Source organism: Arachis duranensis, chromosome 5 (genome assembly GCF_000817695.3).
Source record: "Arachis duranensis cultivar V14167 chromosome 5, aradu.V14167.gnm2.J7QH, whole genome shotgun sequence".
NCBI lineage: Eukaryota > Viridiplantae > Streptophyta > Magnoliopsida > Fabales > Fabaceae > Arachis > Arachis duranensis.
Window position 1 is genome coordinate 29,850,472 of NC_029776.3, and position 14,453 is coordinate 29,864,924.

At 35.3% G+C, this 14,453-nt stretch overlaps 1 protein-coding gene across 1 annotated transcript; it reads left to right on the forward strand.

Moving 5' to 3' along the window:
• The first annotated feature begins 10,439 nt into the window (after window positions 1–10,439).
• Window positions 10,440–10,814, forward strand: LOC107488998 (uncharacterized). Its single transcript, XM_016109781.1, has one exon. The coding sequence runs from the start codon at window positions 10,440–10,442 to the stop codon at window positions 10,812–10,814; it is 375 nt and encodes a 124-aa protein (XP_015965267.1).
• The last annotated feature ends 3,639 nt before the right edge of the window (window positions 10,815–14,453 follow it).

Sequence of the window (14,453 nt, forward strand, 5' to 3'; positions counted from 1 at the left end):
CGAAAGAAAAGCTACATGATTCTGAGAAGAAGTTGGCGGAGGCCTTAAAGTCGGCAGAGGTAGCTCGCACTAAGGCTGCCAACTTGAAGAAAAGGAATAAGAATTTGGTACGGGATGTTCGTGATGCCATTTTTGCCATTGAGGAGGCCCTTAAGGCCCAGGTGCACCTCGTAGGTCCCAACCTGGATACCTTTGTTCTTAGGGCCTTCAGACTATTCGGGTTGGCTAGATTGTTGATATGGTCATAAAGAATAACTAGTTTGTACTTTTTATGGAATTTTGTAAACTTCTTTTATTCTTTGTAATCATTAGGTAGGTTAGTCACTTTGTAGACTCATTTTGCTTCCCAATGGGCTGATGTAAAATATGGTTTAATTGATCTTTCTATTGTGTCTTTTGGATCAGATGTAAATTACTTGGGTTATTTGACTTTTAATGTGTCATTTATTGTGAATATTCATGTTGTTTTGTATGTTTATTTTGGATTTCAGGTTAATTAGTTCTTGAAAAGCCACACATGTGTAAAGCATGACTAAAGTAGGTGTGTAAATTAAACACTAATTTGAATATAACAATTTAAAGCTTGGGTCTTTGTTAAAACCTTCCTTCGCTTTAACAGGTTCCCGAGGAGAGGAAAAGGTACCTGTTTTTATTCATTACATTGCATCTTACATAAAAGAAAACCACATAAAGCATATAGGAAATATTAAAAGGAAGATGATAATTGGCCTATGCTTAAGAGTAAAATCTTTTCAGGTTGACCATATTTCATGTTCTTGGCAACTCTGTGCCATCCAAACTTTTACACTTGTACGCTTGATAAATTCATATTTTATGATAATTTTTGGATTGAAAAGAGTGGAATTCAGCAACTTAACTTGTACTTATTCCTTAAAATACATGCTTTGGTAACTTTTCTCCTAATTGTGCTCAATTGATTGAAACATACTCTTTATGCCTTTAGAGTTATCAAATTAATTTTACCTTTATTCCATTCGATATCTTGATATGTTTGTTTAAGTTGTTTAATGTTTAGGAGGCAAGGATGACTTAGAAATATGAAAGAAAATCATGCGAATTCATGAAGAAATGAACAATTGGCAAAGTTGCAGAGATACGTACGCATCACATCCAGCACGTGCTTTATTTGAAATGATACGTGACTCATGATTTGGGAGCAATTTTGACTCATTTCAAACCATTTTGAAGCCATATTTAAAGCAAGTCTTGAGGGGGATAGACACACAACATCATACACGCATATGCTTTTTTCTTTTTTTAGGGTAAAGACCTTGAATTCTAGAGAGAGAAGCCCCAACTTCTATCTAGAATTTAAGGGTTTCTTATGAATTTCTCTCTTACTTTTAGGTTTTAGTTTGTTTAATTATAATTTTTTAGTTTATAATTTCTTATTTTGCTACTCTAGTATCTTAGAATTTCTTGTTACTTCCTTTATTATGCTATTTTAGTTTATGAACCCTGTTAAATTCTTATATTTCTTTAGTAAATTTTATATTTTATGTTTTATTCTTACTTGCTTGAGTTGTTATTTTTAATATCTTACATTGGGTAGTTGTAGTTTCATTAACTCTTGTAATTTAAAATGTTTTATGTTTTATGCCTCTAGGTGTTTGATAAAATGCTTGAACTAGCTATATAGTAGATTTCTATTCTTGACTTGGGTTAGGAACTTGAGTGAACTTGAGTCATTAATATCCAAATTAATTGATAAGTTAGAGCTATTGATTAATCTTGTTTTCACTAATGCTAACTCTTTACTAATTCAATTAGTAAGTTGGTTAGAACTTGTGAATTAGGATTAATTAAACCAAATTAACTTTGCTCAATTTGTAAAGATTGACGAATTGAGTTTGTTCTTCATAATTATCATGTTGTGGTTAGTAACAAGAATAGTGATCCTTGACTCTTAATCCTAGTCAAGACCTTTTAGCACTTGAATTTTCTCTCTTTTATTAGTTCATTGTTTTAATCATTTCTAATTTAGTTTAGTTGCTTTCTAGTATAGTTATCATTTTAATTGCCACTCTTTTATTCCATACTTGCTTAGTTAGTCATTTACTTGCTCATTGATTTTATTTCCTTGAAATTTAGTTATTAATTTCTCTTTTAGTTTCTAGTCAATTAATATTTTTGTAATTACGCTAAAACTCATCGATTTCTATAGCCAATCATTGTACACCTTATTGCAAGTCTAAGAGAAACGACTCGACACTAAAACTTTCAGTTATTGTTTTGAACTTTGTGACAAATTTTATTAAATTTTGAAGAGTGTTGAATTTCGTTTTAAAGTTACAATGAATTTTGAGCTTTAAACTTGTGAACTTTTTAAACCAGTATTTAGCACTTGTTAATGCTCTGTTTTCAACATGACCTTTGCCCAATAAGTGTCTTTCTAGTTTGGGGAGTGCTTCCCCTCCCCAGGATTCGGTAGGCTGATTTCATTTCGTTGGATATCTAAGACCTCCTATTCAAAGCTCTTCTTCTTCATTGACTGATTGTATCTTAAGGCAACTTTCGGTTTTGGAGATTATTTCGATAAGTGAGCCACATTTCATACCTTGTCTACCAAGTATTTTTTAGACAATTCATACGTATTGTCAAGTAGCATTATAGGGTTACACTCCCTTATTTCCACAGGAAGGACAACTTCCACTCCGTATGCAAGTCAGAAGGGAGTATCCCCAATATTGGATTGTGGGATTGTTCTATACAACCAAAGTACCGAGGCGAACTCATCTGCCCACGACTCTTTTCTTTTCAAACACTTCTTCAATCCTTTCAAGATGACTTTGTTCGTGGCCTTAACCTGACCATTGGCATACCGGTGCTCTACAAAAGAGAAGAGTTATTTAACTCTTAACCCATCCAAGAATTTTCTGAACTTCTTGTCGATGAACTATGTTCCATTGTCTGACACCATTACCTCAAAAATTCCAAACTTGGTGATAACCTGCCTCCACAAGAACATGCGACAATGGGCTGTCATGATACTTGCAAGGGCCTTTACCTCTACCCACTTGGTGTAGTAATCAATGGTTACGACGAGGATTTTCAGTTGTCTCGAGGACATGGATAAAGGCCCTGAAAGATCAATCTCCCACTGAGAAAAGGGTCGGAAGGTCAGAATGGAGGTTTGCTTCTCGGTAGGGACTTTGTGAAAGTCCACATTTTCCTGGTACTTGACGCACTATTTTACAATGTCACTAAAATATCTTATCATTGTTGGCCAGTAATACCCCACTTTAATGCCTTTCCTCCTATATGATGCCCACATAACCCATAATGGAGTTCTTTTATGACATACTCTGCTTGGTCCAATTCGCAAGTATTTGTGAAAAAGTTGGGATAGACCCCTTATGTGCAGCTATAATTGTAATTTAGCGGTTTCTCGTTTTACTACCTTGGCTTTCGTCAAGTTATCAAGAAGTGCACCAGCTTCGATAAATCGCTAGATCGAACCCATCCATGTCAAATTGTTATCCTGATCGACTTCTTGTGTTATACACAGAGTGATAGATAGTTCCTTGGCTATGCCCTGTATGAGTGATCAATTTTTCAACCCATGCTTCGTGTTGGCTAACTTGGACAGCAGGTATGTCCTAGCATTTATTTCTCTCAGGATGTGCTAGATCACGACCTCCTTAAACCCCACACATAGTTACATGGTTCTTTCCAGAAACTTTTGAAGTAAGAGATCTCAATCTTGGTATGCCTCATTTATTTAGGCTGTTACTATCTGTGAATCACTATTTACCTCCAACTTTATAGCTCCGACGTCCTCATTAGCTATAACCAGGCCCCCCATCATCACTTCATATTCAACTTGATTGATCAACACTAGAAATTCATACTTAATGGACTGTTTATACAATAATCATTCGTAGCTTTTCAAGATTATTCTTGTTCCTCTAGACATTTGGTTAGAGGCCCCATTAATGTGGAGCTTCCACCGTGTGTTCGTAATTTTGTCAGGATTGACCACGTCATCATCCTTCCTACCAGATCTGGTTAGAACTTGCTTTATCGTCTGGTTGATTCTTACTACAATCGAGTAGATATGAAAGTATTGCCTTAACCTCCATGAGGATACTAGTAAGGCAAAAGCTATCTTTTTCTAATCGCATGTACCTTACCTCTGCTCCTTTGAAGACCTTGCTTTTGAAATAGACAGGCTGCTGCTATCTTCCTTCCTCCTTTACCAATGTTGCTATCAAGGAATCATTAGTTATTGAGAGGTAGAAGTACAATGGCTCCCTTTCCTTCGACTTGCCGAGAATTAGGGGTTCTGACAAGAGCTTTTTGAAATGGATGAATGCTCCTCAAATTTTACCATTGAACGTCCTTTATATTTTCTAGGTTTGCAATTCAAAGTACTGCTACACATTTGTTAAGATTTGCCACTACCTCTCTTTGTGTGATCATGAACCCTAGGATTTTGCACGCTTCCACCGCAAAGATCCACTTGAGTGGATTTAGGCACATATTATGTTTTCTCAAAGTGTCAAAGACGATTTACAAGTTGGTAAACCAACAAATTTGGTCCTTGAAATCTTTGTCATCAGCTTCTGATAGGTCGCCTCCGTATTCTTTAGCCTAAACGATATGGCCATATAGCAGCAGGTGCCATTTAGTGTTATGAATGCCGTCTTTTTCTCGTCAGCCCAATACATTGGGATCTGGTTGTAGCCTTAGTAGGCATCCATAAAACTCAGAAAATTGAGGCAGAGCCTACTAGGTTATCTATGTTCAGGAGCGAAAATGAGTCCTTTTGGCATGCCTTATTAAAGTATAAGTAATTCACACATATTCTCAACTTATCGTTAGCTCTCTTGACCAGGACCACATTAGACAATCATGTGGAATAAGGTAGTTCTCGTATGAACCGACTTATAAGAGGATGTTAGTTTGCTTCTTGACCTCTTCTACTCTCTCTAAAGACCCTCGGCTTAACTGCTAGATGACATGACATGAAGTCGAGGTCAATCCATGGCATGTCCATCGAAATTCATGCAAAAAGATACCTATTTTTCTTAGGGTGTCCATCAATGGGTTTTCAGCTCGTAAGGAAGGTTGTGGATGAGGAACGTGAATTTGTCCTTAGTATCTCCCATTTAAAATTTCTCCAAGTCTCCTTGAAGTTCAGGTCTGGGACAATCTTCCACCCTAGCATCCAAGTTTGCCACAAAGAATCTGACAGCCACTTTGGACCTTTTTTGCAAGGACAAACTTGTATTGTTACAAACAAAGGCGACTTTAAGGTATCCATGAACCGTTCTCACGGTTGCGTCATCAACTACAAATTTCATTGTCAGGAATTTAGTAAATATGATTGCCACAAGGCTATTGATGGTCTACTAACCTAAAATGATGTTGTAAGCTGTGGAATCTTTAAGCACTAAGAATTTAGCCACCACCGACTTTTTCAGCCCTATTTCCACACAGATTGGGAAGGTAATAGCTCAATCGGGTTTGATGTAATTGTCACCCAAGCTGACTAATTCGTGTCGGTAGTCTTAAAGGTCGGAATCCTTCAATCCTAGAATATGATATTTGAGTTCGTTCCTGTGTTAATTAGGATACGCTTGAATAACCAATACCCACCCTGGCCGTGATGACCATTAGAAAATTATCATCCAATATTCTGTATTGCATATCCATCGAGCTGAAGATGATATTCGAAATTTTTGACATAAGCTGGGCCCCCTTAGTAGACACAGAATGAACCTTTGCATCATTTTTACTGCCAATTTTGATTTCGACTAAGAATTTTTTTTGACCACAACATTTACCACCATCCTCATGAACGGGTGGCTTCACTCTTCTCGGGTGTCTTCGCTCCTCTTGGGTTGCGCCCTTCTTGGTTTTTCTCAAACTATTCTCTATTCGTCCTTGTTGGCTCTCTGATGAACTTAGTAAATTCTGAAATCTTTTTCGCGTAGATTTCCTGTTCAAATGCATCATTGAGGTTAAAGCAATCTTGAGTTATGTATCCAAACCTCTTAGCATAGTCGCAATACATGCTTTTTGTTTCCTCTAGTTATATCCTTTAGTTATCTGGGTTTTGGAAAGACTTATTTATCCGCAATCTGTTGATACACTTTCCCACCTTCAGGAACTTGAAAGGTGTTCTTGCATGTTTCTTCAGTCTTTCTTGCTGGAAGGAGTGTTTGTCAATTGGCGGGAAGGTTGATTGGTGGAATGCGGCTTGTTAGCTGCCACCACCATACTAACCTCCTCATCATTAATGTACTCCATTGCCACATTTTATATTTCTTGCATTATTCACATGAATTTCATGCTTCAATGTTTTTAGAGGTCCTCATTTATCATATTACTGGTTAGGAACAAGCTAACTATCGAGTCCATCAGGTCATCAATCTCTAAGCACTCGTCATTGAAACGATTTAGGTACCTTTGCACAGACTCGACACTTGGCTGAGTTACCTCCAAAATGTTTATCGGGTGATTTATTTTTGCTATTCAAGTGGTAAATAGGGCTAAGATCTTCTGTCATATGTCTGAGAAGGTCGAAATAAACCCCTGGGAGAGGAAGTTAAACCACCGGATCGTCGGTCCAACTAAGGTTATGAAAATGTGCGAGACTAACACCATCCGCTACCCCCTCAAGGTTCATCCTTGCCTCGAAGGTAGTAATTTGCTCCTGATCCTTTGTGCTGTCATGCCTCATGTCCATAGGTTTGTTAAATTTTTCTTTGGCAAACCGAACTTGAGAATCTTGGCATCAAAAGGAGTAGCACCTATTACCAACTGTTCACGTCGTCTCTGTTTCTTTTCATCTCTTTGCCTCTTTCGACTTTACAACCTGTCATGTCCCTGTTAGGTGTGATTGTACTGATCGTCCACTCGTCATCATGCTTCCTTCACGTTCCTGACCTTGTGACTAGAGATCGGTTACATGCACCGCTTTGCCTTCGTTCCATTCTGGAATAGGCTTCATGGGTAAATTCGGGTTTAATATGGTCTCGGGCTACCAACTCTCTTTCAAAGTTTTGGACTCAATGTGTAAACTTTTTGCATAATTCGAGTGTTGTTGTTGCTGGTACCCTTGAAGAGGCGCCTCTCTAACAAGTGCTAGGCACCACTGGGACTCTAGTGTTGGCTTCGAGAAGACACAACATTTACCACGCTGATCATGAGACCATTGTTAGTAGCATTGTGCCCTCTGACGTGGTCGTTGTTTTCCTCCTCCTCAGATTCACCAGGAGAATATTCAGGATTTCCATCATCGGCTACAACTTAACGGTTTTTGTAGACAACGCCAATGTTAAGTCGTTACCTAAGATTGCTAGTAATGAGAATGAGACCTCTAGCTGTAGCCTAGAAAAATGAAGATGTTGTTAGTGGAACGGCGAAAGTGAAACCTACAAAAGTACTCTGACAGTCAAGTGAGTGTTTGGGTAATGAGGTGAAAGGCATTAGGGTAAGGATGGTTACATGTCGGGAGGTTGGGGACCTCCCTATATATACCTCGCATTGTTATGGGCTTCCCATGGGATAGTGGCCGCTCCACTATATATTTCCTAGATTCTTGTAATTTCCACAACTGTTATGCTCTAGAAGCATCTGGTACAGATGTCGAAAATCCTGCTACGTGGTCATGACATCGGGTGGTGATTATTGGGCCTAGTCTCCTATAACAGACAAAAATAAAATATAAAATATATATTAAAAATAAATTAAATGCTATATATCTTTATATATAAATATAGGATAAATAATTTAGTGACTGAATTTTAATATATGTATTCGTAATATTTTTGTATACTTTTTAAGAATATAATACTATAAAATATTTTATATGTACAATTGTTTACTCAAATGCTTTTATTTCAAGTAACTATTTAAATATTAAATTTAAAATATAATTATTTTATGAACGCATAATATAACACATCATTCTCACTTTCAAATTTTCATTTTTTAATTTTGTGTTGTTGAACGGTTATTTTCCCCTTAGCTTGACCCCTTTTTTTCCCCTTAGATATTAGTCACTTTCTGTACATCTTCTTCATGTTACGTATATGAATTTGATTATAACGTTCCTGGATTTATTTTCAGTTCGAGACAAAAGCTTAAGAAGTTTTTAAGGTCTATTTTATTTTCATTATTAATGTGAACGTTATAATTAAGAAACCAATTGAATTTTATATTGATGATGTTTAACAACACCTAACTAGTATTATATTTCTGTTAGAATGTTAGCCTCATTGAATAAAAAGTATGATTGCGTTTGCGTAATAAATGTACAGTATAATTTATATTTGAAATAATTGTTCATTCTACTGTATATGATTATACTATATATAATCAAGTCATTTTTCAAACATTTCTTAACCTCTAAGGCTGTGAGGCTTTCTTCGTCAATAAATATAGATAAAATTATCTAACTCCTGAATTAAAAAAATAAAATTATCATTCTAACTCTCAACTAGCAAAACAATAATAGTATATATATATATAGAATAAAGAAAGAGTAACTAATATACATGACCCTGTATATTAGTATATACGTGCTTCACATGCAAAATAGTTATTTTTGCGGTTGGTGAAGAATAGACGCGAAAAATTATCAATAGGGATGCCTAATATCTCCACATACAATAACTGTATGGTGGGTACTTGGAAAATTATTTAATTTTCTAACTTATGTGTGGACAATACATATATTAATTATGATCACAAATGATGTTATTTTAAATTAAATGACTTATATAATAATGATTTCATTTATTGTTATAAATGCTAATTGAATAAGTTATTATTACTTTTGATTTGGAATTAAATAAGAATAAAATCGGATATTATCTTTTGTTCTTTAGATAATTATCTTTTTGGATTTTAGATATATTATCTTTTGGGCTTTAGATACTATTTTATTTGGGTTTTAAGGTTTAATGGTTGCCATGCTCAAATATAAATAGACATTCAGTGTTTCGGTCCCAATATACAAAAGCTGCCTTTGTTGCTTTTTTCCCATCAAAAGAGTTACAGTTCAACTGCCTAAGAATACAGAAAGCTTTGATTGAGGAAGATCGAAAGAACCACAAGATCTAAACCCTTCCGATCGTATGATTCATGTTTATGAATTCAGGTACGCTTTCGCATTATGTTATATTTCTTTGGTGATTTAATATAGATGATCTGAAATTATTGAAATTAATTTATTCCAACAAATGATATCAGAGCCATCCATAATTTAGTCATCAAAAATATTAACTTTTTATTATTCTTTTGGATCAACATATATGTATATATGCGCATCATACCTGACTGGTACCGCTGCATGAGCACAAGAATGTTATGTATGAACATTTATATATATTATTGTGCGTTTATAACAAGCGTGTTATGTTTATTTTTTTTATATGGTATGAATTCGGCACTTGGTTCTGAAGCATATATGTTGTTGTATCCAATTTTTTTATAACGATAATTGATTTATTCCAAAACAAAGTATAGAGCATTAATATGATTATTTCAGATTTAATTATGTATGCTATTAATTTAGTATACAATTGATTAATAATCTTTTTGGGATATAAAGATTATTATGTATATGTCACTTATGCGAATATTGATCTATCTAAAAAAAATCTATATTTGGCCAAGTTATATGTACATATTAATAATATTTGAATAAAAAAAAAATTATTTAATTGTTACATAAAGAAACTAGTAACAATTTGGATTAGTATACTCATCTATTTTATAAAGATTTGGTTTTGGAATAAATTAACTGAACATTATGCTGCCAAAGTAGCCTCTTTTGTGAAAATTGATTTATTTAAAACATTAGAAATATGGTGATATGTAATTCATGCGAATATTGGTTGGCCCAAAGGAAGGTCTGTATTTGCCCGAATTACATACACATATTGATAGTAAATACATATTTGGGTAATTAATTAAGAATAAAGTAATGCTTATTATTTATGCGAACAATAATCGGCCCAAAGAAAGTTTATTGTTTGGCCAAATAATAAGCATTGCACACTTTTGTTTATTTTCTATTAATTATGTACTCAATAATCGGCCCAAAGGAAGATTATTGTTTGGCCAATTAATAAAAAATATATGCGGTAATAAATAGGTTGCGAAGTTTAAGTCTCCATGTGCGCATTAAGTCGGTCCAAAGAAAGGCTTCATGTGTGACAAGAATTTTGACAATATTTGATTACTGCAATGAGAGTATCACTTACAGTTAATTTTTCTATCCAAAGATTGAAAATTAATGTTGTTCTAGATATCTCAATATCGATTTTTCCCATTATTTAATGTTTACTACATGTTCCTTTTGTTCTAATCCAAAAATTGTGGCTTTAGCTACCAATGTTTCTGCAAAAATTAGTAGTGTTCCTATACTGAATGGTTCAAATTTTAAAGTTTGGAAAGATACCATGGAGATTGTCCTCGGTTGTATGGATCTAGATACAGCTCTTCGAGAGGAGAAACCCACTTCCACTCCGAAAAATCTCAATGAGGTTAAAATAGAGAAGTGGGAGAGATCCAATCGAATGAGCATCATAATCATGAAACGCTCAATTTCTGAGGCGTTTCGGGGCTCAATTACTGAGGATAAAGATGCCAAACAGTTTCTAAAGGATGTTGAAAAATTCTTTACTAAGAATGAAAAGGCGGAGGCAAGTAGTCTTTTGAGCAAACTTGTCTCCATGAGGTATAAATGTAAAGGGAACATAAGGGAGTACATTATGAAAATGTCTCATCTTGCTTCAAAATTGAAAGCACTAAAGTTAGAGTTGTTTGAAGATTGACTCGTGTATTTCATTTTGATTTTCCTTCCTGTACACTTTGGGCAATTCGAAGTGAGTTATAACACTCTAAAGGACACTTGGTCCTTAAATGAGCTTATATCTCACTGTGTGCAAGAAGAAGAGAGGCTACAACAAGATAAGACTGAAAGTGCTTACATGGCTTCATCTTCTCAATACAAAAGAAAGCGTGATACTACTGCGGATGTGTCTTCTCAGCAGAAAAAGGCTAAGAAACAAGATCAAGTTTCAACTTGTTTCTTCTGTAAGAAGGTGGGACACATGAAGAAGGATTGTACCAAATATGCCACCTGGCGTGTAAAGAAGGGGTTGCCTGTAGAGCCGACCGCCAAGTGATACTGAAAGATACATCTATGTGGCAGACAGCAATATAGTTGCAGTCGAAGCTATAGGAACCTTTAGATTATGTTCCACGAGTGGATTTTACTTGAATTTATTAGAGACATTTTATGTACCGTCATTTAGATGGAATTTGGTTTCTGTTTCTCCTTTGGACAAATCAGATTATTTTTGTTCGTTCGGAGACAATAAAGTCAGTCTCTTCTATAATTCGAATAATATTTGCTCTGATCATTTGGTGGATAATCTATATAGGCTTGACTTAAATTCCTATAATAATGAAATACTGCAAACAGGTACAAAACGAAAACTAAATGAGAATTCGATATCATTATGGCACAAACGCCTAGGTCACATCTCTAAACAGAGAATTCAGAGGCTTGTATCGGATGAAATTCTTGGACCCCTAAATTTGGCAGACTTTGAAATCTATATTGAGTGCATAAAGGGGAAAACAACAAACGAAAGGAAATCAGGTGCCGAGAGAGCTAAAGATGTTTTAGAACTGATACATATCGATATATGTGGCCCATTCCCTACTGTCTCTTGGAATGGATAACGGTACTTTATTACGTTCATAGATGATTACTCTCGTTACGGGTATCTATATTTAATTCATGAAAAGTCCCAAGTCTTGGATGTTTTCAAGTCTTTCAAAGCTGAAGTTGAACTTCAACTTGGAAATAAAATTAAAGCTGTCAAATCTGATTGTGGTGGTGAATACTACGGAAGATATGACGGTTCAGGTGAGCAACGTCCCAGGCCTTTTGCTCTTTTCCTAGAGGAGTGTGTTATTATTCCGCAATACACTATGCCAGGCAAACCTAGCATGAATGGTGTTGCAGAGCGAAGGAACCGAACTCTTAAGGACATTGTGAGAAGTATGATTAGTCATTCTTCCTTGCCTGAATCACTCTGGGGAGAAGCCTTAAAGACCGCAGTGTACATCCTTATTAGGGTGCCTAGCAAAGCAGTTAACAAAACCCCATATGAAATTTGGACTGGGAAAAGACCAGTATAAAGCATTTGCATATTTGGGGATGTCCAACTGAGGCGCAGCCTTATAGGCCGAATGAAAGAAAATTGGACTCAAGGAAAATTAGTTGCTACTTTGTTTGTAACGCTAAGCGTTCACGGGGGTACAAGTTTTACAATCCTGCATCAAGGTCTATTTTTGAAACAGAAAATAGGAAATTTCTTGAGGATGTTGAGTTTGGGGGGGGAGGGAATATTAGGAATGTTGCTTTTGATGAGGATTCTGTAACTGACAATGATCGGGTCTTTGTGCCTATTTTTGTTCAAGATACATTTATAGTACAAGAGCACAATGAGAATCCTACTGTAGATCTAGTTACAGTACAAGAGAATAATGAGAATATCGTTGTTACTCATGATACTGCTACAACACAGAAAAATAATGAGAATCTTCCTCAATCCAAATCCATACAGCAAGCTCAACAACCTCAAGAAGTGTCATTATTGAGATCCAATAGAGAAAGGAGAAAATCCATCCATGGTCTCAAACAAGCTTTCCGTCAATGGTATCACAAGTTCATCAAGTCATTACCTCATGGTTTTGAGGTAAATATCATAGATGAATGTGTATACCGCAAGTTCAGTGGGAGTATATACATCCTTTTGGTCTTACATGTTGACGACATTCTATTTGCCAGTAGCGATATAGGCTTGTTGCATGAAACTAAGAAATTTCTATCGAACAAATTCGAAATGAAAGATCTTAGTGATGCCTCTTTTGTATTAGGAATCGAGATACTAAGAGATCGCTCTCAAGGTATTTTTGGATTATCACAAAATAACTATATCGAAAAGATTTTAAGTAGACATAGCATGGAAAGATGTAGACCAATGGACACACCCAAAACTAAAGGAGACAAGTTCAGTCTCAAGCAATGCCCTAAAAATGATCTTGAGAGGACAGCAATGCATGATAAACCTTATGCATCAGCACTAGGGAGCTTAATGTATGCTCAAGTCTACACAAGTCCTGATATATCATTTATAGTGGGAGTGTTGGGTAAATACTTGAGCAATCCAAGTATGGATCATTGGATAGCTATTAAACGCGTAATGCGTTATCTAAAGAGAACAAAGGATTACATGCTTGCTTATCGAAGATCAGAAAATTTTGGAGATCATTAGGTACTCTGATTCCAATTTCATGGCATATGGTTGCGAAACTTTGTCATTGAGCTTCATATAGTAGATGACATTGAAAGGCCATTAAAGATATTTTGTGACAATAAGTCAGCAGTATTATACTCCAACAACAATAAGAGCTTGACAAAATCGAAGCATACAGACATCAAGTTCTTAGTTGTCTAGGAGAAAGTTTAAGAAAAAACAGATTTTCATAGGACATATAGGAACAGAGTATATGCTAGCAGACTCAATAACCAAGGGATTGACCCCTAAAGTCTTTCATGAGCACACTGCTCAGATGGGTGTCAACATTTGTGATGCCTTAGTTTAGTGGGAGTTTATTTTATGCTATATGTTCTATGACAGATATTGAGTTATTTTTCTGCAGAATTAAGTTGATGGTTTATTTCATGTGAAATGTTCATTTTGTAATATTTGTATTGTGTTTGATCTCAATAAAGTTGGACCAGCTGGAAATAGACATGCATGAGATCACTTGGCATGTAATTTCCATATTACTCATCCAAATTTGATCTATGTCGTTAAGTATATTAGGATGGTGCTTGGCGTGGTTTAGTCACGGCATTTAATATGATAAAAGCTGCGGTAGTTCCATATCTAATGTATGAGACGGACTAGATTGTTAAAGTAATGAGAGAAATAGCATTCAGATGCGCGCATAAAGTTTATAAGACGTGATTATGTCAAGAAAGAATATATGTATAGCCCAAGTGGGAGATTGTTAGGAAATTGTTTAATTTCCTAACTTATTTGTGGGCAATACATATATCAATTATGATCACAAATGATGCTATTTCAAATTAAATGACTTATATAATGATGATTTCATTTAGTGTTATAAATGCTGATTGAATAAGTCATTATTACCTTTGATTTGGAATTGAATGAGAATAAAACAGGATATTATCTTTTGTTCTTTAGATAATTATCTTTTTGGATTTTAGATATATTATCTTTTGGACTTTAGATACTATTTTATTTGGGCTTTAGGGCTTAATGGGTGCCATGCTCAAATATAAATAGACCTTCAGGGTTTCGGTCCCCAATATACAAAAGCCGCCTTTGTTATTCTTTCCCCATCAAAAGAGTTACAGTTCAGCC